This window comes from Oncorhynchus clarkii, chromosome 9 (genome assembly GCF_045791955.1).
Source record: "Oncorhynchus clarkii lewisi isolate Uvic-CL-2024 chromosome 9, UVic_Ocla_1.0, whole genome shotgun sequence".
NCBI lineage: Eukaryota > Metazoa > Chordata > Actinopteri > Salmoniformes > Salmonidae > Oncorhynchus > Oncorhynchus clarkii.
In genome coordinates, this window is record NC_092155.1 from 59421521 (window position 1) to 59448563 (window position 27043).

Below are 27043 nucleotides of genomic sequence, written 5' to 3' on the forward strand. Positions count from 1 at the left end.
GCCATGTAGCACTTGTTTTAGACGGAACATGTCAAATGCTCTTTATTCAAATTAACTCAGACAACTACACAATAAGCAACTCTTGAAAAATCAACAAAAAACAACTTGCATGTTTCATATTACACTGAAGTCCCTGACATGTTGTCTTGACCACATCTTTGGTGAGCTCCACATAACACTTTACTTGTTTTTGATGACAAGGCCACAAACAAAACCAACAGTGTAACTTCTACTGTAACTCCATGAATTTGTCACTGAGACATACTTTTATTAAATACAAACACTCAATTAAGTTACAAATTTCATACATGTTTTTATTATTTAAAAAAATGTAGGCCTAGTCATTTGTTTTCTGCACTTGCACGGATCCTGTATGCATTGGAACAGCACAGTAGGTTTCACCGTAACATTTTCGAACCAACAGGATTGTCCAAAGGAGAATGACACCAGAGCCATATATAGAGATTTAAAATAAATAAATAAGGCTTTGAATGATGGTAACAAAATTATGTTCCGCACAACAACTGTAAACCAATGTGTGGAGTATTGAGGAGGAGCAGGGGAATTATGCCTCCCTAGAGAACGAGCAGAGGAATATCCTAGGGTTCAGCCTGGAGGGACAGCCCCTCAGTCTCCGTCTCCATGCTGAGGTTGTCCAGCAGAGTCACAAAGGGATTGGCCAAGCTATCCTCCATGGCAGCATAGATGAGGTAGAGGAGACAGGCCACGATGAAGAAGACCAGGATCTGGACCCACAGAGGAACCAGGCGATGCTCCACTGCCCATCGCTGTAGGGTCATGGGACTAGCAGGGAGGTCTGGGTATTTAAACTGGACCGGTCGCCCCGCTGCACCCTTGATAGGCCTCCGACGGGTGGCACTGGAATAAAGGGGGGAATTAGCAACATCGAAGTGCCCAAATATTTATATTCCATGTACCTATAGTAGACTTAGGTAAACCAGAATTCTCCATCTCTGGTCCTAAAGAGTTGCTGGGGCTGATGTGTTCTGTTTTAGTACTGTATATGAAGGAACCAATAGATTGCAGAATAACCCAGACAGGGTACCTTTCAATTAAAATACTGGTAGCAACTGACTGCTTAACCAGGTTTGGACAAAGGCTGATGTGACTGCAGGCTTCTTTAATATCTAGTCTACTGTGTAATGTATTTTTATGAGACTGGACTCACGCAATACCAGTTGGTGTGGGTTCTGTCTCTGGGAACATCTCCATCAGAACATCTGTGACTGGCTCCTAAAGACCAGACAAACAGAAGCACATATCAGAGACTGACACACATCAAAATAGATGAGAGGGAAGAGAAGTGTCCACACCAGTGTCTGCCCTCACCACCTTAAAACAGGTCAGGTGGAATGCCAAAAATAGATCATTAAAAGTTGGGGGAAACAGGAAAGTCAGATAAAGACACTTGTGATTATTGTGCTAGCTAGACCATAAGATTAAAGTCCTCAAGTACAGTCAACTAATGTATCAACCTTTTCTCAGTAAAACGTTAATTTAGGTATGAATGAGCACTAATTAAACCACTGGCTTGGTTATATACATGAAGACCCACCCAATTAAACTCACATACTAATAGTCAATTTATAAACAGAGTAATAGAATGAGCCCTGCAGATCTGCATGTAGACCTGAAAGCACAAGTATATGAACTGTTGAAAGAGCGTAAAAAAAGAATCTAAAAGACTTGGGTAAACAAGCTAATGTATGTGCCTTGATTTGCCGTTTGAAAAGGGATGTCTTAGGGGTGACGAATAGGGATCTGTTAGTCATCGTATACTTGTCCACCGTCGCCACTTCCTGCTAAAATAGGTGAGAAACCACACAAATTAAATGTTACATCCTCGTTTCACTCTCAGCCCTGTACACCCACACAATGTTTACCACAGCCCAGTGAATCACAGAAACCCGATAACCACCAACACCAGCCTGTCACTGATAAGATTATTGAACTGTTTGTGAGTACTACTGACCCAGTAGGGCCTGGGGCAAGGTCCTTGATTATTACTCCTGTTGTTCCCTCGCTTGATTTCTGGTCCACTACTGGAGAGAGGGATCCGACTCTCAAACTGTAGTTCCACAGGAAAAGGTAAATACAGCATATCACTCCAGTGGAGATTGATATAATTGCATATTTTACATAGTAAATATGATCATTAAGACTAGATACCAAAATCAGTTCAAAACAAACTTCCCTCCTCCACCATTTGAGTAATGCTGAAGCTCTTAGAGGACAAAGAGGAGTCAACATCACAACCACCTCTCAGAGACACAGACTGGGGCGACACCTGCAGGGGTTAGGACAGAACTTAAAAATAAATATACACCAATAGCTTGCTTGATCCCTTAGAAGATACTCTCCATAAGTGAAAAAAAACCCACCAAAATCCTTGCACCATCGTTGGAGTGAGAAAAGGGTGCCCAGACTCATGCACATTTTATACTGAACAAAAATATAAACGCAAAATGTAAAGTGTTGGTTTTATGTTTCATGAGCTAAATTTAAATATCCCAGAAATGTTCCATATGCACAAAAATCTTATTTCTCTCAAATTTTGTGCACAAATTTGTTTACTTCCCTGTTAGTGAGCATTTCTCCTTTGCCAAGATAATCCATCCACCTGACTGGTATGGTATATCAAGAAGCTAATTAAACAGCATGATCATTACACAGGTGTACCTTGTGCTGGGGGAAATACATGGCCACTCAAATGTGCAGTTGTCCCACAACACAATGCCACAGATGTCTCAAGTTGAAGGACGTGCAATTGGCATGCTGACTGCAGGAATGTCCACCAAAGCTATTGCCAGAGAATTGAATGTTAATTTCTCTACCATAAGCCGCCTCTGTCGTTTTAGAGAATTTGGCAGTATGTCCAACCAGCTTCACAACCGCAGACCACGTGTAACCACACCAGCCCAGGACCTCCACTTCCGGCTTCTTCACCTGCGGGATCATCTGAAACCAGCCACCTGGACAGCTGATGAAACTGAGGAGTATTTATGTCTGTAATAAAGCCCTTTTGTGGGAAAAACTCATTCTGATTGGCTGGCTCCCAAGTGGGTGGGCCTATGCCCTCCCAGGCCCCTCCATGGCTGTGCCCCTGCCCAGGATTACTCTGTTTATTATCTATGCATAGTCACTTTAACTCTACCTACATGTACATATTACCTCGACTAACCGGTGCCCCTGCACATTGACTCTGTACCGGTACCCCGTATATAGCCTCGCTATTGTTATTTTACTGCTGACGTTTAATTATATTGTTACTTCTTTTTTTTTAACTTAAGATTTAAGAAAAATAAGTGTTAAAGCATTGTTGGTTAAGGGCTTAAGGCTTGTAAGTAAGTATTTCACCTGTTGTATTCGGTGCATGTGACAAAGAACATTTTATTTAATTTGAATGAATTTATTTCAATTGACTGATTTCCTTATATGAACTGTAACGCAGTAAAATCGTTGAAATTGTTGCATGTTGCGTTTATATTTTTATTCAGTATATACAGTGCCTTGCGAAAGTATTCGGCCCCCTTGAACTTTGCGACCTTTTGCCACATTTCAGGCTTCAAACATAAAGATATAAAACTGTATTTTTTTGTGAAGAATCAACAACAAGTGGGACACAATCATGAAGAGGAACGGCATTTATTGGATATTTCAAACTTTTTTAACAAATCAAAAACTGAAAAATTGGGCGTGCAAAATTATTCAGCCCCCTTAAGTTAAGACTTTGTAGCGCCACCTTTTGCTGCGATTACAGCTGTAAGTCACTATCAGTTTTGCACATCGAGAGACTGGATTTTTTTCCCATTCCTCCTTGCAAAACAGCTCGAGCTCAGTGAGGTTGGATGGAGAGCATTTGTGAACAGCAGTTTTCAGTTCTTTCCACAGATTCTCGATTGGATTCAGGTCTGGACTTTGACTTGGCCATTCTAACACCTGGATATGTTTATTTTTGAACCATTCCATTGTAGATTTTGCTTTATGTTTTGGATCATTGTCTTGTTGGAAGACAAATCTCCGTCCCAGTCTCAGGTCTTTTGCAGACTCCATCAGGTTTTCTTCCAGAATGGTCCTGTATTTGGCTCCATCCATCTTCCCATCAATTTTAACCATCTTCCCTGTCCCTGCTGAAGAAAAGCAGGCCCAAACCATGATGCTGCCACCACCATGTTTGACAGTGGGGATGGTGTGTTCAGCTGTGTTGCTTTTACGCTAAACATAACGTTTTGCATTGTTGCCAAAAAGTTCAATTTTGGTTTCATCTAACCAGAGCACCTTCTTCCACATGTTTGGTGTGTCTCCCAGGTGGCTTGTGGCAAACTTTAAACAACACTTTTTATGGATATCTTTAAGAAATGGCTTTCTTCTTGCCACTCTTCCATAAAGGCCAGATTTGTGCAATATACGACTGATTGTTGTCCTATGGACAGAGTCTCCCACCTCAGCTGTAGATTTCTGCAGTTCATCCAGAGTGATCATGGGCCTCTTGGCTGCATCTCTGATCATTCTTCTCCTTGTATGAGCTGAAAGTTTAGAGGAACGGCCAGGTCTTGGTAGATTTGCAGTGGTCTGATACTCCTTCCATTTCAATATTATCGCTTGCACAGTGCTCCTTGGGATGTTTAAAGCTTGGGAAATCTTTTTGTATCCAAATCCGGCTTTAAACCTCTTCACAACAGTATCTCGGACCTGCCTGGTGTGTTCCTTGTTCTTCATGATGCTCTCTGCGCTTTTAACGGACCTCTGAGACTATCACAGTGCAGGTGCATTTATACGGAGACTTGAATACACACAGGTGGATTGTATTTATCATCATTAGTCATTTAGGTCAACATTGGATCATTCAGAGATCCTCACTGAACTTCTGGAGAGAGTTTGCTGCACTGAAAGTAAAGGGGCTGAATAATTTTGCACGCCCAATTTTTCAGTTTTTGATTTGTTAAAAAAGTTTGAAATATCCAATAAAAGTCGTTCCACTTCATGATTGTGTCCCACTTGTTGTTGATTCTTCACAAAAAAATACAGTTTTATATCTTTATGTTTGAAGCCTGAAATGTGGCAAAAGGTCGCAAAGTTCAAGGGGGCCGAATACTTTCGCAAGGCACTGTATTAAATGAATTGCTAGCAGAAGGGGATAGATCCCATGCCCACTGAAGAGGAATGTCTGTAAAAAGTAAGTCATTATGAAAGTGTTACAGTGGGAGGAAGTTCGGTGAGTGTAGTGGTATGGGGGCAGTCCTAGTACAAGAGGATGTTCTGCTCAGCACATGCCCAGGGGTAACAGGTGAGGGGGGGAGCTGCTGCCCCCACTCTGCTGTGGCAGACAACTCAGCCACATTCCCATGATGCCCTGCATTCCTCCCGGGATCGATTTCAAAAGAGGCCCGGATCACTTCGAACCAGCTGCCAGGGTGGCACCATTATCATCCCATTACACAAAAGCATTACCCTCATGAAATAATTCCATCACCCATTTTAAAACATTGATTTGTGAATAAATAATACATAATGGTGCTGGTGGTATAATGAATAGGCAGATTTACCATTCTGGACAAAGGCATAAAACACTGATGATAGCGATATTCCGTGTTTTTATTATTCCATGATTGCGGTACCATCTATTAAAAGTAAGGAATAACTTAGCTGAGAACCACTCCTAAAATATAACTTATCTTTACATTGAGAGAGTTTTCATTATTAGATCCATGTCCAGAGATACCAATTACTGCCACCAGATGGCACTGCAGGCAATGTTCTCTCCTTTCATATCTTGAGGAACATGACATACTGTAACTGCAAAGGACATTTACTATTCTTAAAGGAATGAGAGGCTTAACATAGGTACTGATCTTTGCTTTGAGCACAGTTCTGAAAACCAGAGTATGAATGCACTCACCCGCATGTCAACGTGCAGGTTTTCCTCCATTAATGAAACCGTCTCTGGGCTTCCTTGTTGTGAAACTGCAAAATCAGAGGCAGAAACCCATTAGATTAGATTGATTGCTGGTATATCAGCACAGTATGATGGCAATTGATTTATATATACACACATATACAGTACCAGTCAAAAGTTTACACATTTACTCATTCAAGGGTTTTTTATTTATTTTACTATATTATAGAATAATAGTGAAGACATGAAAACTATGAACTAACACATGGAATCATGTAGGAACCAAAAAAAGTGTTAAACAAATCAAAACATATTTTATATTCTTCAAGGTAGACACCCTCTGCCTTGACAGTTTTGCACTCTTGGCGTTCTCTCAACCAACTTCATGAGGTAGTAACCTGGAATGCATTTCAATTAACAGGTGTGCCATGTTAAAAGTTCAAATGTGGGATTTATTTTCCTTCTTAATGCGTTTGAGCCAATCAGTTGTGACAAGGTAGGGGTGGTATAAAGAAGATTTGGTAAAAGACCAAGTCCATATTATGGCAAGAACAGCTCAAATAAGCAAAGAGAAACAACAGTCCATCATTACTTTAAGACATGAAGGTCAGTCAATCCTGAAAATGTTAAAGTACTTTGAAAAAGTTTCTTCAAGTGCAGTCGCAAAAACCATCAAGTGCTATGATGAAACTGGCTCTCATGAGGGCCGCCACATGAATGGAAGACCCAGAGTTACCTCTGCTGCAGAGGATAATTTCATTAGAGTTACCAGCCTCAGAAATTGCAGCCCAAATAAATGCTTCCTAGATTAAGTAACAGACACATGTCAACGTCTCCTCTGAACAGTTGATTGCGTGAATCAGGCCTTCATGGTCGAATTGCAGCAAAGAAACCACTACTAAAGGACACCAATAAGAAAATACTTACTTGGGCTAAGAAACACAAGCAAAGAACATTAGACCGGTGGAAATCTGTCTTTTGGTCTGATGAGTTCCAATTTGAGATTTTTGGTTCCATTCGCATGTCTTTGTGAGACGCAGAGTAGGTGAACGGATGATCTCCGCATGTGTGGTTCCCACCGTGAAGCATGAAGAGGTGTGATGTGTGGGGGGGTGCTTTGCTGGTGACACTGTCAGTGATTTATTTAGAATTCAAGGCACACTTAACCAGCATGGCATCCCATCTGGTTTGCGCTTAGTGGGACTATCATTTGTTTTTCAACAGGACAATGACCCAACAAACCTCCAGGCTGTGTAAGGGTTATTTGACCAAGAAGGACAGGGAAGGAGTGCCGCATCAGATCACCCGACCTCAACCTAATTGAGATGGTTTGGGATGAGTTGAAGGAAACGCAGCAATTTTTCAGTTTTTGATTTGTTAAAAAAGTTTGAAATATCCAATAAATGTCGTTCCACTTCATGATTGTGTCCCACTTGTTGTTGATTCTTCACAAAAAAATACAGTTTTATATCTTTATGTTTGAAGCCTGAAATGTGGCAAAAGGTCGCAAAGTTCAAGGGGGCCGAATACTTTCGCAAGGCACTGTACCTTTTACTGTTGGATGTTCTTATAGGCACTTTAGTATTGCCAGTGTAACAGTAAAGCTTCCATCCCTCTCCTCGCCGCTACCTGGGCTCGAACCAGGAACACATCGACAACAGCCACCCTCGAAGCAGCGTTACCCATGCAGAGCAAGGGGAACAACTACTCCAAGTCTCAGAGCGAGTGACGTTTGAAACGCTATTAGCGCTCACCCCACTAACTAGCTAGCCATTTCACATCGGTTACTCTTAGCCTAATCTCGGGAGTTGATAGGCTTGAAGTCATAAACAGCGCAATGCTTAAAGCACAGGGAAGAGCTGCTGGCAAAATGCACAAAAGTGCTGTTTGAATGAATTCTTACGAGCCTGCTGGTGCCTACCATCGCTCAGTCAGACTGCTCTATCAAATCATAGAATTAATTATAACATAATAACACAGAAATACAAGCCTTAGGTCATTAATATGGTTGAATCCGGAAACTATCATCTCAAAAACAAAACGTTTATTCTTTCAGTGAAATACTATTTTATCTAACAGATGGCATCCATCCCTAAGTCTAAATATTGCTGTTACATTGCACAACCTTCAATGTTATGTCATAATGGCAAATTAGTTCGCAATGAGCCAGGCGGCCCAAACTGTTGCATATACCCTGACTCTGCGTGCAATGAACGCAAGAGAAGTGACACAATTTCACCTGGTTAATATTGCTTGCTAACCTTTCTTTTAGCTAAATATGCAGGTTTAAAAATATATACTTCTGTGTATTGATTTTACGAAAGGCATTGATGTTTATGGTTAGGTGCACGTTGGAGCAACGACAGTCCTTTTTCGCAAATGCGCACCGCATTGATTATATGCAATGCAGGACACGCTAGATAAACTAGTAATATCATCAACCATGTGTAGTTAACTAGTGATTATGATTGATTGATTGTTTTTTATAAGATAAGTTTAATGCTAGCTAGCAACTTACCTTGGCTTCTTACTGCATTCGCGTAACAGGCAGGCTCCTCGTGAGGCAGGTGGTTAGAGCGTTGGACTAGTTAACCGTAAGGTTGCAAGATTGAATCACTGAGCTGACAAGGTAAAAATCTGTCATTCTGCCCCTGAACAAGGCAGTTAACCCACCGTTCCTAGGCCGTCATTGAAAATAAGATTGTGTTAACTGACTTGCCTAGTTAAATAAAGTTGTAAAAAATATATATTATTATTTTTATTTTTTTAAATCGGCAAAATTGGCGTCCAAAAATACCGATTTCCGATTGTTATGAAAACTTGAAATCGGCCCTAATTAAATCGGCCATTCCGATTAATCAGTCGACCTCTAATATACACACACACACATTTCACCCTGATCCCAAAGTTGACATTAGAAAGTTACATCTTAATAATCATACCTGACTCTTCGTCCCCTTCACTGTCTGAGTACTGGTCTGCATCCCCTGTGCCACCGTTCTGCCTGGGCTGGGCAGGTTTTAGTAGCCTCTGCAACTTCCTCTCATATATAGACCTAGTGGTGGCTATCACACACACAAACATAAGATGAGAATACATTGTATAATAATATAGGTAAATAGACCGTCTGTAAACAGTGTAGTCTGGGAATAATCTCACCTACAATGGGTCCAGCTTCCACTCCATATTTGAGTAGTGTGGTCTTAAGCTCCTCATCTGTCAGTACACTGGGGTCTAACATCTCTGGATCTTTCTCCTCTTCCTGTGGGGACAGGAAACTACCATGTGTAATGTCTTTTCATCATACAACTTTTACCATAACTGAGAACTGTCTCTTAAACTAGACAGGGTAAAACACAGTCATGTTGATCGTACTAATAGAAACATATATACTGTTCAAAAAAATAAAGGGAACACTTAAACAACACAATGTAACTTCAAGTCAATCACACTTCTGTGAAATCAAACTGTCCACTTAGGAAGCAACACTGATTGACAATAAATGTCACATGTTGTTGTGCAAATGGAATAGACAACAGGTGGAAATTATAGGCAATTTGCAAGACACCCCCAATAAAGGAGTGGTTCTGCAAGTGGTGACCACAGACCACTTCTCAGTTCCTATGCTTCCTGGCTGATGTTTTGGTCACTTTTGAATGCTGGTGGTGCTTTCACTCTAGTGGTAGCATGAGACGGAGTCTACAACCCACACAAGTGGCTCAGGTAGTGCAGCTCATCCAGGATGGCACATCAATGCGAGCTGTGGCAAGAAGGTTTGCTATGTCTGTCAGCGTAGTGTCCAGAGCATGGAGGTGCTACCAGGAGACAGGCCAGTACATCAGGAGACGTGGAGGAGGCCGTAGGAGGGCAACAACCCAGCAGCAGGACCGATACCTCCGCCTTTGTGCAAGGAGGAGCAGGAGGAGCACTGCCAGAGCCCTGCAAAATGACCTCCAGCAGGCCACAAATGTGCATGTGTCTGCTCAAACGGTCAGAAACAGACTCCATGAGGGTGGTATGAGGGCCCGACGTCCACAGGTGGGGGTTGTGCTTGGAGCCCAACACCGTTCAGGACGTTTTTCATTTGCCAGAGAACACCAAGATTGGCAAATTCGCCACTGGCGCCCTGTGCTCTTCACAGATGAAAGCAGGTTCACACTGAGCACATGTGACAGACGTGACAGTCTGGAGACACCGTGGAGAACGTTCTGCTGCCTGCAACATCCTCCAGCATGACCGGTTTGGCGATGGGTCAGTCATGGTGTGGGGTGGCATTTCTTAGGGGGCCGCACAGCCATCCATGTGCTCGCCAGAGGTAGCCTGACTGCCATTAGGTACAGAGATGACCCCTTGTGAGACCATATGCTGGCCCTAGGTTCCTCCTAATGAAAGACAATGCTAGACCCCCTGTGGCTGGAGTGTGTCAGGCATTGATGCTATGGACTGGCCCGCCCGTTCCCCAGACCTGAATCCAATTGAGCACATCTGAGACATCATGTCTCGCTCCATCCACCAACGCCACGTTGCACCACAGACAGTCCAGGAGTTGGCGGATGCTTTAGTCCAGGTCTGGGAGGAGATCCCTCAGGAGACCATCCGCCACCTCATCAGGAGCATGCCCAGGCGTTGTAGGGAGGTCTTACAGGCACGTGGAGGCCACACACACCACTGAGCCTCATTTTGACTTGTTTTAAGGACATTACATCAAAGTTGGATCAGCCTGTAGTGTGGTTTTCCACTTTCATTTTGAGTGTGACTCCAAATTCAGACCTCCATGGGTTGATAAAATTTGATTTCCATTGATAGTTAAATGTGCTCACACAAAAATTATGTAAAGAAAAAGGTATTTAATAAGAATATTTAATTCATTCAGATCTAGGATGTGTTATTTTAGTGTTCCCTTTATTTTTTGAGCAGTGTATGTATCATGTCTACTATAATGATAATTTAATGCTGAATCAAACATCATGATAAACTAGCTGTTACAGCAGAAGTTGTACAAAGTGGTTTAACATTTGCCATACAACTCTCCTTCCGTGGCCTCCAACTGCTCTTAAATACAAGTAAAACTAAATGCATGCTCTTCAACCGATCGCTACCTGCACCTACCCGCCTGTCCAACATCACTACTCTGGACGGCTCTGACTTAGAATACGTGGACAACTACAAATACTTAGGTGTCTGGTTAGACTGTAAACTCTCCTTCCAGACCCATATCAAACATCTCCAATCCAAAGTTAAATCTAGAATTGGCTTCCTATTTCGCAACAAAGCATCCTTCACTCATGCTGCCAAACATACCCTTGTAAAACTGACCATCCTACCAATCCTCGACTTTGGCGATGTCATTTACAAAATAGCCTCCAATACCCTACTCAACAAATTGGATGCAGTCTATCACAGTGCAATCTGTTTTTTGTCACCAAAGCCCCATATACTACCCACCATTGCGACCTGTACGCTCTCGTTGGCTGGCCCTCGCTTCATACTCGTCGCCAAACCCACTGGCTCCATGTCATCTACAAGACACTGCTAGGTAAAGTCCCCCCTTATCTCAGCTGGCTGGTCACCATAGCATCATAGCATCTCCCACCTGTAGCACACGCTCCAGCAGGTATATCTCTCTAGTCACCCCCAAAACCAATTCTTTCTTTGGCCGCCTCTCTTTCCAGTTCTCTGCTGCCAATGATTGGAACGAACTACAAAAATCTCTGAAACTGGAAACACTTATCTCCCTCACTAGCTTTAAGCACCAACTGTCAGAGCAGCTCACAGATTACTGCACCTGTACATAGCCCACCTATAATTTAGCCCAAACAACTACCTCTTTCCCAACTGTATTTAATTTATTTATTTATTTTGCTCCTTTGCACCCCATTATTTTTATTTCTACTTTGCACATTCTTCCATTGCAAAACTACCATTCCAGTGTTTTACTTGCTATATTGTATTTACCTTGCCACCATGGCCTTTTTTGCCTTTACCTCCCTTCTCACCTCATTTGCTCACATTGTATATAGACTTGTTTATACTGTATTATTGACTGTATGTTTGTTTTACTCCATGTGTAACTCTGTGTCGTTGTATCTGTCGAACTGCTTTGCTTTATCTTGGCCAGGTCGCAATTGTAAATGAGAACTTGTTCTCAACTTGCCTACCTGGTTAAATAAAGGTAAAATAAATAAATAAATCAAAAACAGCGGTTAAAGCTTCTATCGAAGACACCCTGTTTTGTCTACAATTCAACATATGCATAATGCTTGGTTCTAGCATTTATTGAAAAATACTTCAGTGATCATATATATTCATTGACAGACTAGCAGACTAGCTGACTGTGCTGTAAGTTGCAAAGACGACAATCCGGTACAGCAGCAGCAGCCTTTGAAAGCATCAAGCATGTGTTCGACCAGAGAAAGCAGCTGAGAAGACATCTGAGAACACAACCCCGGGTGTCGCTAGTTATCAGAGCCAAAGTCACCATTACAGCTAAACCAAATCAAATCGGATTTGTCAAATGCGCTGAAAACAACAGGTTACCGTGAAATGCTTACTTACAAGCCCTTATCCAACAATGCAGTTAAGAAAATATTTACTAAATAAACAAAAAAAGTAACACAATAAAATAGCAATAATGAGGCTATATCCAAGTCAATGTGAATGGGGTACAGGTTATATGTACATGTAGGTAAGAGTAAAGTGACTATGTATAGATAATAAACAGCAGCGGGGAGGGGGGGGGGGGGGGGGGGGGTCAATGCAAATAGTCCAGTTATCCATTTGATTAGTTGTTCAGCAGATTTATGGCTTGGGGGTAGAAGCTGTTAAGGAGCCTTTTCGACCTACACTTGACACTCCGGTACCACCTGCCATGCGGTAGCAGAGAGAACAGGCTATGATTCGGGTGGCTGGAGTCCGACAATTTTTTGGGACTTCCTCTGACACACCTAGTATAGAGGTCCTGGATGACAGGAAGCTTGGCCGTACTAGGCTGTATGATAGTGATGCCCGGGTTGACTCATAACCCGCCAGTCCCCGCAGGCTGGGTTTAGGGTCATTAAATATTGTGTGGCTGTAGGGCGGGTGGGTGGCGGGCAGGTGGAATAAAGAGAAACAAAACCTTTAAAAAAACAGAAAATGTATAATTATTGTGCAATTTACATAATGTACATTGAGGTTTTTCTTTCATTATCTTAGGCTATCTGGAATTAGTGCATAACCCTAAACTTTAGGGCTTAACTGTATGCGTGCCAAATTGCCGACACAGCCAATCCCCAAATTATGCTTTTGGGAATGGGCAGAAAAAGTTTACATCAATCCCCGGAGGCAAAATAATAAGATAAATGCTGCGAAAGGAGAGTTGAAAATAAAGAGAAGGGAGGGCCAGACAAGTAATGTTAGGAAAAGATTTGGTGAATTGGTAAAAGAGAATGATAGTAATGTCGGCTATGTTATGTGATCCGATTCAGGAAACTAAGCGTAGGTCACAAGTCACAACTTCACAGGAGAGCTGTTTGAATGTAAAAAATATATTTTTATGTGATGATTGGGAGGTGCTTTACAAATTTGACAGTCACAAGACAGGACTTCAAATAGGCCAATGGCATGTCAGGGGAACTGTAACCTACTGTTTAGATGGGTTAAATGAAAACTGAAATCTGGACGACTAACCAGAATAACCTACTGTTAATAATAGTAGTCCAGTGTGAATCGACATCCCTGTGTTTTGAGAGAAAATGTCTGAGTTTTACAGGTGTTGCTCACGGTTTGAGCAAGAAAACAAGACCTGAGTGGATAAATTGTGCTTACGCATAGCCTATATATGAATGGCCTACACGTAACAACTTTCACAGTGAATGCTTTTGTTTATATGTTTTGTGCGAATTAATTGAACATGGCCAAATGCATCATAAAAAAAATATTGCGCCTGTTTAATGCAACCCTTGCTGTTAATAGATCACAAAGCAGCACAAATGAGCTACACGTTTGGAACAAGTTCACTTTCTCATCCATAGCCTAAAAACGCATATCAAGTGCAAGTTAACTGTTAAACACATCTGAAGGCTGGGGGGCATTTTGGAAGTCTTCTACTGCGGATCGGTAAAATATCCTAATGATTATGATCGCACTTCCTCAATTCAAATATTATGGCGACACTATAATAAAGATGGTTTGGTATGGTTTAGAAACTAGGGAACCAAGCTCGAGTTATCAGTGTATCCTGTTATCGCCTGGACTTGTTGAAATATCTTCACACCTAGAAAAACAAACCTCCAGGATTCGGTCAAAACGGTCCATTTAAAAAACAATAATTACAGGGGGCATATCCCGTCTGAATTGTCCTCAGGAATAACGGATATTCTGGGGTAATAAATACATAACCAACGTTCTCTAGTAAAAACTAGTCCTGTGCAAATTGGGCTATAGTCTTAAGCAATATGGCACGAGGGGGTGTGGTATATGGCCAATATACCACAGCTAAGGGCTATTCTGCCTGGACACAGCCCTTAGCCGTGATATATTGGCCATATACCACGAACCCCAGAGGTGCCTTATTGCTACTGGTTACCAACGTAATTAGAGCAGTAAAAATAATATGTTTCGTCATACCTGTGGTATATGGTCTGATATACCACGGCTGTCAGCCAATCAGCATTCAGGACTGGTAGCACACAGTTTATAATTAATAATAACTCCTGCAAAATTAAGCATTTCTTGCAGTAAAATAATACACCAAATGTCGGCAAAATTGGGATTTGGAAACAGGAGTGGAGAAATATGATTGATTTCTTTCTGCATCTTGAGAGAATGCAATGCTCAGTTAGATACGATCGTAGAGGTGCTGTCTTCATCATAAAAGCATAATAAAAGTTGATAGTATTTCAACCACGTAAAATATGCATTGCTTTATTGTATTTTCATCCCAGTCGATAAACGTCTTTGCTCCGCAAAAGATGACAGAGAAGACTTTACCGATGTCAACTACTATAGATTGAAGAATTCATTCTATCGATCTATTACATTGTTCTTTTGTGTAATGGTATATTTAGTCGTCAAGGGCAACATATAAATGACAAAAGAAAAGCTACAAGTATCTCATTATAGACAAGTTGACTAACAAATAGCCTACCAACATGTTGTAAATTATAAGCAGAAACATATCTAAATTGGGCAAAACAAAATCCTGCACCCTCTGTCAAAAAAATAATTCTGCCATCTTTGACTGTAGCCTATAGCGCATTTTCTATATTTGCGGGTTGGGTGTGGGCCTCAGATTTTCACTTTATCACATTTAGTCGTGCGGTTGCGGATGGGTTATTAGAAATTGCGGCCGGTGAACAAACAGCTGCCCCGAGCACCACTACAGTAAGCACTACCCCCAGTAGCGCCTTACAGTCGGATGCCGAGCTGTTGCCATACCAGGCGGTGATGCAACCAGTGCTCTCGATGGTGCCTATTTCTACAATGTATCTTCTTAAAATCTGATTTGAAATCTAACCTTCAACACACTGCTAACCTTATGCCTAACCTTAAATTAAGACCAAAAACCTAATTCTTGTTGAAAGCTCTAGTTAAGTGTGAAACCACACTGAATGATGGCATGGCATTGTTGACCCAGTTCTGCAAGACCCCCCCTTCATGGGCCCCTCCCTGCCCCCCTCTGCAGACCAGCCAGCCAGGCCGAGTATATAGCTGACCTTGCAGAGTATTAGTTGATATGGGGTTACAACAGCTGCATGCAACCTTGTGTCCTCCCTTTACTATTAGGCAGTCACCCTGGGACAGTATCAAGAACATGTTTAACTTAGTTTACCAGAAAATCTGACCCCCGTAGACATAGTAAACATTGTATGCTAAATGTTAGTATAGTATAAAGTAAAGTATAGCATTAGTTTATAGTTGACTACCTCTGCTAAGCTAAAACCATTTGAACGTTCCCTAGTGAGCAAATGACTGAATAAGGGAGGAACACAAAATATTATACAACGGGTGGGTCTAATCCTGGATGCTGATAAAACCGCATAAATTACTTATGATCAGAGTTTATATGAGATCGATTCCTATTCCCAAATAGATTGGGAGGACTGGGTATAGAAAGCTCAATTTATCTAGATCAGACCACATATGTTGGCTTGGAACTAGTATACGTTATAAAGCGTTTCACTCGAGCTACTTGATACAAAATAATTAACTTGCCATCCGATTGACATGATAGCTCTACTTACAAAGTCCTGACTGTCCTGTACTTCCACAACATCGTCATCTTCCTCATCACTAGAGAAATCTGCAGCACTTTTCTGAACGATATGTTTCAAATATAGTTCCACATAAACTTGCTTCTTGCTCTCCACCGCAGGCAGGGTGACGTTGTGGGCTATTAACTCCGACTTCAGTCTCGGCTTGGAGAACTGAGCGGGGTCTTCTACAAACACGGGCATGTCACGCGTCCAGGGGCCGACCAATACACCAAAGCAAGCAATATGCCAACTTGTTTAGCAAGCTAGCTATTGAAGTAAAGAGACGGTCCAATGCCAATGAACCAGCAATCGTTACTAGCTAGCTACGGCGTCACCCAGCCGGAGAAACAGGTGCTGCCTGGAAGAGGGCAGAGGGCACGAGTTACTTGATTTGCCAGCCAACACAGTCAAGCAAGCAGCTGCAACTGTAGGAGCTACAGTAAGTTAGCTAACTAAGCTAATTGAGTCAGACTAGTCATGATTCCTTCGCTACGTCAGTAGCATTTCACTTTAATAGTATTAACTGACATTAGTTGTTGATACCGTTTTTATGCATTATTTAGCGCTTGTAACCTTAAAATAGTTACCTTTGTTTGGCTGGTACTGCAGTGAAGGCACGGTTGTCGGCTGTTTCTCTGATTTGGCGCCGAATGACTTGTGTTGCTTCTTGATTAAATGCTTTTTCAAATCACACTTGTTTGCGTTTACAAATGTCACTTTGACGAAGTACATTTACATGTGAGGCTGGCTGGGGCATCATTTGGGGATACAGGTACATTTTTCTACTTTACCAGGTTTGTCATATATATATATATATATATATATATATTACAGTTAAAGTCGGAAGTTCACCTACACCTTAGCCAAATACATTTAAAGTAATTTTTCACAATTCACGACATTTAAGACTAGTATAAATTCCCTGTTTTAGGTAAATTAGGATCACCACTTTATTTTAAGAATGTGAAATGTCAGAAGAAAATTAGAGAGAATGAATTATTTCAGTTTTTATTTCTGTCATCACATTCCCAGTAGGTCAGAAGTTTACATACACTCAATTAGTATTTGGTAGCACTGCCTTTAAAATTGTTTCACTTGGGTCAAACGTTTCGGGTAGCCTTCCACAAGCTTCCCACAATAAGTTGGGTGAATTTTGGCCCATTCCTCCTGACAGAGCTGGTGTAACTGAGTCTGATTTTTAGGCCTCCTTGCTCACACACGCTTTTTCAGTTCTGCCCACACATTTTCTATAGGATTGAGGTCAGGGCTTTGTGATGGCCACTCTAATAAGCTTGACTTTGTTGTCCTTAAGCCATTTTGCCACAACTTTGGAAGTATGCTTGGGGTCATTGTCGATTTGGAAGACCCAGTTGGGACCAAGCTTTACCTTTCTGACTGATGTCTTGAGATGTTGCTTCAATATATCCACATAATTGTCCTTCTCTCATGATGCCATCTATTTTGTGAAGTGCACCAGTCCCTCCTGCAGCAAAGCACCCTCACAACATGATGCTGCCACGCCCGTGCTTCACGGTTGGGATGGGGTTCTTCAGCTTGCAAGCATTCCCCTTTTTCCTCCAAACATAACAATGGTCATTAAGGCCAAACAGTTCTATTTATGTTTCATCAAACCAGAGGACATTTCTCCAAAAAGTACGATCTTTGTCCCCATGTGCAGTTGCGAACCGTAGTCTGGCTTTTTTATGGCGGCCTTTCAGGTTATGTCAATATAGGACTCGTTTTACAGAGGATCTAGATGCTTTTGTACCCGTTTCCTCCAGCATCTTCACAAGGTCCTTTGCTGTTGTTCTGGGATTGATTTGCACTTTTCGCACCAAAGTACGTTCATCTCTAGGAGACTTCTTCCTGAGCGGTATGATGGCGTGGTCCCATGGTGTTTATACTTGCGTACTATTGTTTGTACAGATGAAGGTGGTGCCTTCAGGCGTTTGGAAATTGCTCACAAGGATGAACCAGACTTGTGGAGGTCTACAATTTTTTCTGAGGTCATGGCTGATTTCTTCTGACTTTCCCATGATGTCAAGCAAAGAGACACTGAGTTTGAAGGTAGGCCTTGAAATACATCCACAGGTACACCTCCAATTGACTCAACTGATGTCAGTTAGCCTATCAGAAGCTTCTAAAGCCATGACATAATTTTCTGTTTAAAGGCACAGTCAATTTAGTGTATGTAAACTTCTGACCCACTGGAATTGTGATACAGTGAATTACAAGTGAAATAATCTATTTGTAAACAATTGTTGGAAAAATGACTTGTGTCATGCACAAAGTAGATGTCCTAACCAACTTGTCAAAACTATAGTTTGTTAACATGAAATTTGTGGAGTGGTTGAAAAACTAGTTTTAATGACTCCAACCTAAGTGTATGTAAACTTTCGACTTCAACTGTATGTGTGTATATATATATGTGTGTGTGTGTGTGTACATATATACATACATAGCCACTGTGTGTGTGTGTGTATATATTTGTGTGTGTGTATGTATGTATCTGTATATATATAATGTGTGAGTATATGTTATATATGTTTCATTCTCAGGATAAACCTAAACATGCCCATACAGTACCTATGAGGAGGTCCACAGGTGACATAACCTACCTCTGGCCCAGTCGTTTTCCATATCCTCCGGACCCTCCTTAGTTTTCCATTTTTCCTGTCGTCTTCTGTCATTTAGGCTGGCATAAAGAACGCAAGACATAGACAGAATGTGGAAGTTTGAGCATACAGTCATGCTTGCAGAAGAAAAGAAGATGCTTATTGGTTTACCGGTTTCGAAAGGTAGGCCTAAGCTATGCCCTGTAGTATAGGACCTGAGTAACAAATATCCTATTACCAGTTTGCCTACCTATATGTAAGCTATTTGTCTGGGTTTGGTTTGTTTCCCATGAGATCACAGTGGCAGGCTTGGGTCCTCGTTTTGTACAATTGTCTTACATTATTACACACAGTGGCTACAGCAGCCATTCCCATCCTCCTGGCAGTTTTCTCAGAGACAGGTTTTATTTACTCCTTGAAAAGTGGGATTATGTGTGTATAACAGCTGTTTCAAAAGGATATACATGCCAAACAAGGTGACTGAGGCAGATTTCCTGGCATGTGGACATAGACAGTGATAGAGTACCAACCTCATTGCATTTCCTCCAGGCAGGGAGGAATGCCAGGTTTTTAAACCGTGCTCTAGACATCTGGGCAGATAGGGGACTGAGCAGCTGGAGGGAGGATAAGGATCAGACAGGATACTACATCCTATCTCCAACACAAAGGATAGAAGGTGTTTATGCTTTAGGCTATCACTAAATGATGGACAGCTGATTTTGATTAATTCTTTGACAAAAAATATTATTTGGCTATTTAAAATGTTATATGAAGCTCCTCCTGTTGATTTGGAGACCAGATTTTGTGATATCTATGGTTATTTTTTATTTTATTTAACCTTTATTTAACTAGTCAGTTAAGAACAAATTCTTATTTTACAATGATGGCCTACCCCCGGCCAAACCCTCCACTAATCCGGACAACGCTGGGCCAATTGTGCGCCGCCCTATGAATCAATAAATAATAGATGTACAATAATTAAAGAGACTATGACTATATGCAAGTGATAAAGGCAAAATTATATTCCTTCCTCATGGTCTATGTTTAGAATAGTTGGTACCCTGGTTGCGTTTCCACTCTGTACACAATGGCTTTAAACCCTACATGACATACCAGAGAGAAATCACATAGGAATAGAAAGCCATAGAACACAGGCGTGACTAAATGATCAGGGAAAACAACAAACTTCGGAATAGTCCCAATGTGCTTCTTTTGTTTATTAGCCTCCAAAATGTTATGCAGCAATGTTGAGACACATTATTTTAATATCAAAAGCTGGAAAAATAGTAATTATAACAAGGGCAGGTTGCAGGGAGGCACTGGTCAGGATTTAAAACTCATATCCCTTTGAATAATTGACCAAAGAAACTGAAATGGTAGTCTTCAAGGCCTCGGAGGAAATAAATTATAGTATCTCATTATTCTTTTATTTTTCTAACTGATTCCTCGGTGAATGAACAAGAATTGTGTTTTTGACAGAGGAAACTCAAATATTAGGCTGTACGTACAGTGATCCCTATTCAACGCATCATTCTAAAATATCTATCTGCAAGCCATTTAATACTCAATTACAGAAATACTCTTTCCAAATCTTTCAGTCAATGTCTAAAGGAAAAAGGTAAAGTAATCAAAAGGGTGTTTGTGGTGTTAAAGGAAAGCAGTGAATACAAGACAGATTATGTAAACAGTCATTTCTATTCAGTGGCAGGCCTCTTCCTGACGTTTGGAACCACAGACAAAGGATTGGAGAATGACCTCAGCATTGATTCATTCATGACTGAGACACAGAGAGCTAAGCAGTTTTGGGTAATTAACTAAATCTTTGTGCAAACAGAAGCAATATTTGGGATTGGGAACTGGACGATAAGCTTTAGTTGCATGGACAGAACAGTCTGCCCATTTAAGATATGCTATTTTTAGAGACTCAGCCTTGTCCAATCAAAACTGGTAGCCTAACAGTGTTTCCAGGATAAGTCCAAAACACACAACCCTCACACCTCAAGATTTTTTTTGAATTAAAAACAATGCAATAGAAAGGATTTTTCTTCTGTTGCAAACCAATTCCCTATACAGCATACCCAAAGCTATAGAGAGAGACATCCAAACATGTTATTTAACAAAGGGGCCAACTGTACCTACCATTAGTGCAATGTCTTCTGTGCAGCCCTTCTGACTGAAATACATACATAAATCACTGTTAAAGGTCCAATGCAGCCATTTTTATCTTAATATCAAATCATTTCTGTGTAACAATTAAGTACCTTACTGCAATTGTTTTTGTTTAAAATGTTCAAAAAGTTTTAAAAAATGTGCTTCTTAGTAAAGAGCAATTTCTCAAGCAATAATTTTTCTAGGACTCTCTGGGAGTGGAGAGGTTTGAAACTCTGTTTCTTATTGGTCTATGAACTAATTCACCGCCTGCTGATGTCACTAGGAAGGCCACAAGAACAGGCTGAAATTTCAGGCTCTATTTTCTAAATGTCCTGACACTAAAATGGCATTATCATAATTTTCACAATTTCATAGTGTGGAAATATATATAAAACACAGGGAAATCATGTTTTTGACTACATTGGGCCTTTAACTCAATCACTATTAACTCTCCCCTTCTCTTTATTGGTCTGTACCAGTCAGACACAGTTCACTTTATTCAGGTCATTCAAGCTGGCCATCTCTGTTGAGGAAAAAGTACAAACATGGATGCTGTAGTCTAGCTCTGGGAAGAAAATGGGGAACTGAGGAGGACAGAGGCAGTATTTGTTGAAATTGTATCAAGAGCAAAGCTGAGGTATTTGAGGCACAGGGGGGCCAGGTATTTGTCAGTCAGTGTTCAGGGTTTCTGGTGCTTTCTGTGTCTCCAACTCAAACAACAAAAGCCCCATTGAGGCAAGCTTTTTTTTCTCTGAACTCGAGCACAAAGCTTCCTGTACGGCTGTGACTGTCCACTGCAGAACAGGGCTTCTGCTCTGCAGTGGACAGTTATTCAGACAAAGCACAAAGAGGGTAGGACGATTATAGACTGCCAACCAATTTTGTTCTTAAACCTGCACTTTTCCATGTGGGGTTTGTAGACTGAGTATATTAAAACATTAAGAACACCTGCTCTTTCCATGACACAAACTGACCAGGTGAATCCAGGTGAAAACTATAATCCCTTATTGATGTCACTGGTAAATCCTCTTCAATCCTTGTAGATAAAGGGGAGGAGACAGGTAAAAGTAGGATTATTAAGCCTTTAGACAATTGAGACATGAATTGTGTATGTATCCCATTCAGAGGGTGAATGGACAAGACAAAAGATTGAAGTGCCTTTGAACGGGGTGTGGTATTAGGTGCCAGGCGCACCGGTTTGTGTCAAGAACTGCAATGCTGCTGGGTTTTTCAGTTTTAATTTCCTGTATGTATCAAGAATGGTCCACCACCCAAAGGACATCCAGCCAACTTGACACAACTATGGGAAGCATTGGAGTCAACATGTAGACTTGTAGAGTCCATGCCTTGACAAATTGAGGCTGTTCTGAGGATAAAAAGAGGTGCAACTTAATATTAGGAAGGTGTTCCTAATGTTTGGTACACTCAGTGTATATAGCTGTATTATAGGTGCAAAAGAGCCAGGCCATCTTAAGACAGAAAGTGTGTAGAGAACAGGCCAAAATGCAATAGAACTAAGGCTACAGTACATTCAGAGCTTTATTTGCACTGTCCTTTGTACCTGGAATTAATGCTTTAGATATGAAGGCCCTACAGTACCTACAATTATTTGACAATGCTCTAGTAACTTACTGTACTATCTTGCCTGCCATTGTACTATTGTCCCATCTCATTATTATTCTGTTCTAATAGTCTCCCAGCCAGCCAGGGTGATCATTCATTTGTCCGGCAGACATTAGATGGCTATTATTGGTGAGAATATTCCCTGCTCACTTTTTTGGAAAGCAGTGAGCTCTCACACCCCTAATAAGTCTTCTTTCCCCAGACACCCAATTCAAACCCTGGGTTGACAGCCCCCTCTGGCCCCCTCCCTCCTCCAGATCCTATAACGCCAGGGAGCCTACTGATGCATGTCCAGGCATAAATTAGCAAGGCCTCTGCTCTGCTGTGTGTCAGACACTGGCCAGACGATAAGGTGAATCTCAGGGAAGCACAGCCAGGAGGATTAGCACTAATCCCAAACATCCTACAATGTTTCATCTCCACTGGGAGCCAATTGAAGTCATTGTCACACTGTCAGACACACCAGAAGTGTATGTCAGTGTGTTTATGTAATATATGTCTGTGTGGAATGTAATCACATACATACTGTGGAGTAATGGACAAAACAAAATGAAGATAAAAATACATTCTGGGTTGCTCTTCACTATTACAGTGCAGGATACGATACATTCCATTATTTGCAGTTGTGTTTTAAACTCCATCTCACAGAGGTATTTGCTTGTTTCCCTAATACACAGGAATAAGGGACAGCAATCAAATGTCTAGCGAGTCACATTGCAACCCACTATTCATTCAATACACATGCACCTACTACTGTCAGACTACATAGTCACTATCACAGACCAAACACTGCATTCTGTAAGCAGAAGAACAACAGTAAGATCTTCTCATTTGAAGCTGCCTTTTTCATACAACCAGATAACAATTACCAAAACATGGACAAGTAGCTTTCACACACTAGCCCTAAGCCCACCGTTTACTGATGGGCAGATTTATTCGATGTAATAAATCTTTCACTTACCTCCATTTCCTCATCTTCTGGCTGTGTCCTCACTAGAGCGAGTAGGCTATGGCATCCCCTCAGCCTGATACTGTAGAGAGACAATGGGTAGTGGGGAGGAGGAGTTAATGTGTAAGCAGGAGGCGAGAGAAGAGTGGAGAGACCGAGGGAGTAAAGCAGAATGAAAACTGAAAGAGAGAGAGAGAGAGACCTTTGGAGGATCAATTGCTGACAATACTCACAAATTCACAAATCTGACAAAATGCTGCTGGAATGGCAATTTTAGAAACCCCAGTTGCCATGATGGAGAATAATCAAGCAAAAATCCCTCTTCACATGGGGAAATGAAAGGGGATAAACACAAGGACTGGGAGAGAGAATGTGTCCTGGCTTTTAACAAGTCCTTATTTTAGGGGGTTTCTTTGAATGAGAGTTCTTAAGATTCCGAGTTGGCAGTGTGCCCATGTGTGTTGGATGGAGAGGATAAAAGAGAAGGTTGAGGTAGCGGGGTGTCTATTGTGTCCCCTTCCTTTCAACCATAGCACTCCAGTTGATCCTTGCAGGCAGTGGGCGGCTGCTGATTATTCTCAAAGAATCTTACTTTATCAACCTCCAGATTGGAAAGTTTTGTACATTTTGTTTAATCTGTTAGATTATAACTGCCGAAATTGACATAAACTTCAACATCTACTCCCAGCACAGAAAATTTGTTGATTTACAGGGAAGAAAAGAGCAAGCAATCCAAACATGTCAGAGAAGCACTGGGACTCAAATCAATGCAGGAAAATCCTCATTCCTCAAAGAGCTTTTTCACTATTCTTTGTTCAGGCCTTCTTTATTCCTTTTTTGTCCTCTTAAACAGTCCATCACTGGCAGAGGAAGAATGTAGTTTGCAGTGTGCAGGGATGAAGCCAGCAGGTGCTGTGCCCCTCTCTGAGCCACATTCACACTCTCTCTCAGCTTTCTCCTCCCTCCTTCCTTCCGCTTCCCCTGTTAACACATTCCCCTTTGAGAAAACGGGGTGAAAGGAAGGGGGGAGAATATGAGCTACTGTATACGTAAGTAGAAGGGGAGATAAATAAAGGGCAAGAAACCAGAGGGAAGAAGAAATGTGTGTGAATTGTTGAAGATTTAATTAGTAAAAAGGTTTAGGTCATGATGTCCCATGAGGCTCAGTTGGTAGAGCATAGTGCTTGCAATGCCAGGGTTGTGGGTTCGATGTCCACATTGCGACTAGTAAGAAAAAAAATGAACATGGATGCAAGCCACTCTGGGTAAGGGTGTCTGCTAAATAACACATGTAAAATGTCACGACATCTTGATCAGCTCTGTAGTACAAGACTGATAAGGAAAAGGAGAAGAGAGTGTGTTGGAGAATGGTTAGATGGTGGGGATAAATAAATCTGCATCCCTCCTCTTCTCCCCAGCTCCCTGTACATTCAAGAAAAGCCCAGTTTCACTGTCTCCCTGCCGCTGCCAGCCCCAGACCCAACTCTATTCTGTCTCTCCTTCTCCCTTTCCATCAAATAGACACACAGGCTCAGTTCATTACTATTCACCAGGTCTCACTAAGACACGCTTCACTGCCCCACTCACTACCACTGGGGAGGGGAGGGAAGGTAGAGGCACAGATAAATCTTACAATGGAAGAGAATAAATCACAATAGACTATCCAGATGTGTGTAAAAAAAAACACTTACTAGACTGTTATGTGCTAAGCATCATCTGGTGGTTTGTTTTTCTGTTGTGTGACAGCATATATCCAGGTAAACAACAATGCTAGTTTTATTCTAATCCGCACCACCCCTAATATCCCTGAGTCTAGCAACAAATGCAGTGAACAAATGGAGCTTTCTGCTGTTTAGATGGACTCTCCATTACTAACGCACAATACAGATGTACACAGTACATTCAGAAAGTATTCAGACCCCTTCCCTTTTTCCACATTTTGTTACATTACAGCCTTACTCTAAAATTGATTAAACAAAACATTTTTCCTCATCAATTTACACACAGGACCTCAGAATGACAAAGTGAAAACAGGTTTTTAGAAATTTGAGCAAATTTATTGAAAATAAAAAACAGATTACTTATGTAAATAAGGTTTCAGACCCTTTGTTATGAGACTTGAAATTGAGCTCTGGTGCATCCTGTTTCCATGGAACATCCTTGAGATGTTTCTACAACTTGATTGGAGTCCACCTGTGGTAAATTCAATTGATTGCACATGATTTGGAAAGGCACACACCTCTCTATATACGGTCCCACAGTTGACAGTGTATGTCAGAACAAAAACCAAGACATGAGGTCGAAGGAATTGTCCGTAGAGCTCCGAGACAGGATTGTGTTGATGCAAAGATCTGGGGAAGGGTACCAAAATATTCCTGCAGCAATATTTCTGCAGATACTGGAAAAAATACCTTTGATATAAAAGTTTGCTTTGTCAATAACAATTTTAATGTTGTGGCTCTTCAAAATAATCTAAAAGTATGTCTTAATAAAGAAGATCTTGATATGATAATGGACTTACACTGGGTATACAAAATATGAAGAACTCCTGCTCTTTCTATGACAGACTGACGAGGTGAATCCAGGTGAAAGCTATTATCCCTTATTGATGTCACTTATTAAATCCACTTCAATCAGTGTAGATGAATGGGAGGAGACAGGTTAAAGAAAAGTTGAGACAGTTGAGACATGTATTGTGTATGTGTGCATTCAGAGGGTGAATGTTCAAGCAAAAAAATGTATGTGCCTTTGGCCGGTGTATGGTAGGGGTGCCAGGCTCACCGGTGTGTCAAGGAATGCAACTATGATGGGGTTTTCACGCTCAACAGTTTCCTTGTGTATCAAGAATGGCTCACCGGTGAAAATGGCGCCGGAGGAGATGGCCGCCGTTTTACGGTCTCCTAACCAATTGTGCTATTATGTGGTTTTTTTTGCGATATTTGTAAATTATTTTGTACATAATGTTTCTGCAACCGTATCTTACGGAAGAAAAGAGCTTCTGGATATCAGGACAGCGTTCACTCACCTCGGATTAGACAAAGATTTCTTCAACAGCAGCAGCGAGTAGGACTCACATGATATTCTCCAAACACCCCACAGGGCAGACATCCCAATTATTCACAAACGGAAAAGCGACGCAGAGGACGAAGAGCCGGATGCCTCGTCCGGACCCGCAAAAGACAACTGGGAAAGCTGCCATTACCGTAAATATTACTCGCCAACGTGCAATCATTGGACTATTAAGTAGATAAGGTAAGATCACGAATATCCTACCAACGGGACATCAAAAACTGTAATATCCTATGTTTCACAGAATCGTGGCTGAATGACGACATGGATATTCAGCTAGCGGGATACACGCTGCACCAGCAAGATATAACAGCACAAGGGGGGGCGGGGGGTCTGTGCATATTTGTAAACAACAGCTGGTGCACGAAATCTAAGGAAGTCTCTAGATTTTGCTCGCCTGAAGTAGAGTATATTGTGATAAACTGCAGGCCACACTACTTGCCTAGAGAGTTCTCAGCTATACTTTTCGTGTTTATTTACCACC

At 41.4% G+C, this 27043-nt stretch overlaps 1 protein-coding gene across 3 annotated transcripts; it reads right to left on the reverse strand.

The window, feature by feature from the left end:
• Nucleotides 1-288: 288 nt before the first annotated feature.
• Nucleotides 289-18936, reverse strand: LOC139416647 (LEM domain containing 1). Of its 3 annotated transcripts, none has more exons than XM_071165576.1 (9): nt 18771-18936; nt 9077-9179; nt 8860-8982; nt 5921-5985; nt 2216-2308; nt 1994-2089; nt 1734-1823; nt 1190-1254; nt 289-879 (listed from the first exon to the last, which is right to left on the reverse strand). In XM_071165576.1, the coding sequence occupies exons 1-9, from the start codon at nt 18840-18842 to the stop codon at nt 600-602; spliced, it is 987 nt and encodes a 328-aa protein (XP_071021677.1). In that variant the 5' UTR covers nt 18843-18936; the 3' UTR covers nt 289-599. The 3 variants fall into 3 exon arrangements, with proteins under 3 accessions (XP_071021677.1, XP_071021674.1, XP_071021675.1); XM_071165573.1 differs by lacking the exon at nt 18771-18936 and adding an exon at nt 16141-16532; XM_071165574.1 differs by lacking the exons at nt 1734-1823; nt 18771-18936 and adding an exon at nt 16141-16532.
• Between the last annotated feature and the right edge of the window lie 8107 nt (nt 18937-27043).

Coding starts and splice junctions, on each gene's coding strand:
- LOC139416647 (XM_071165573.1), bottom strand. CDS start 16,353: ATGCCCGTGTTTGTAGAAGACCCCGCTCAGTTCTCCAAGCCGAGACTG. Junction 2,309..5,920: donor ACCTGCACGTTGACATGCGG/GTGAGTGCATTC, acceptor TAACCCCTGCAG/GTGTCGCCCCAGTCTGTGTC. Junction 880..1,189: donor CCCACACCAACTGGTATTGC/GTGAGTCCAGTC, acceptor CCTTTATTCCAG/TGCCACCCGTCGGAGGCCTA.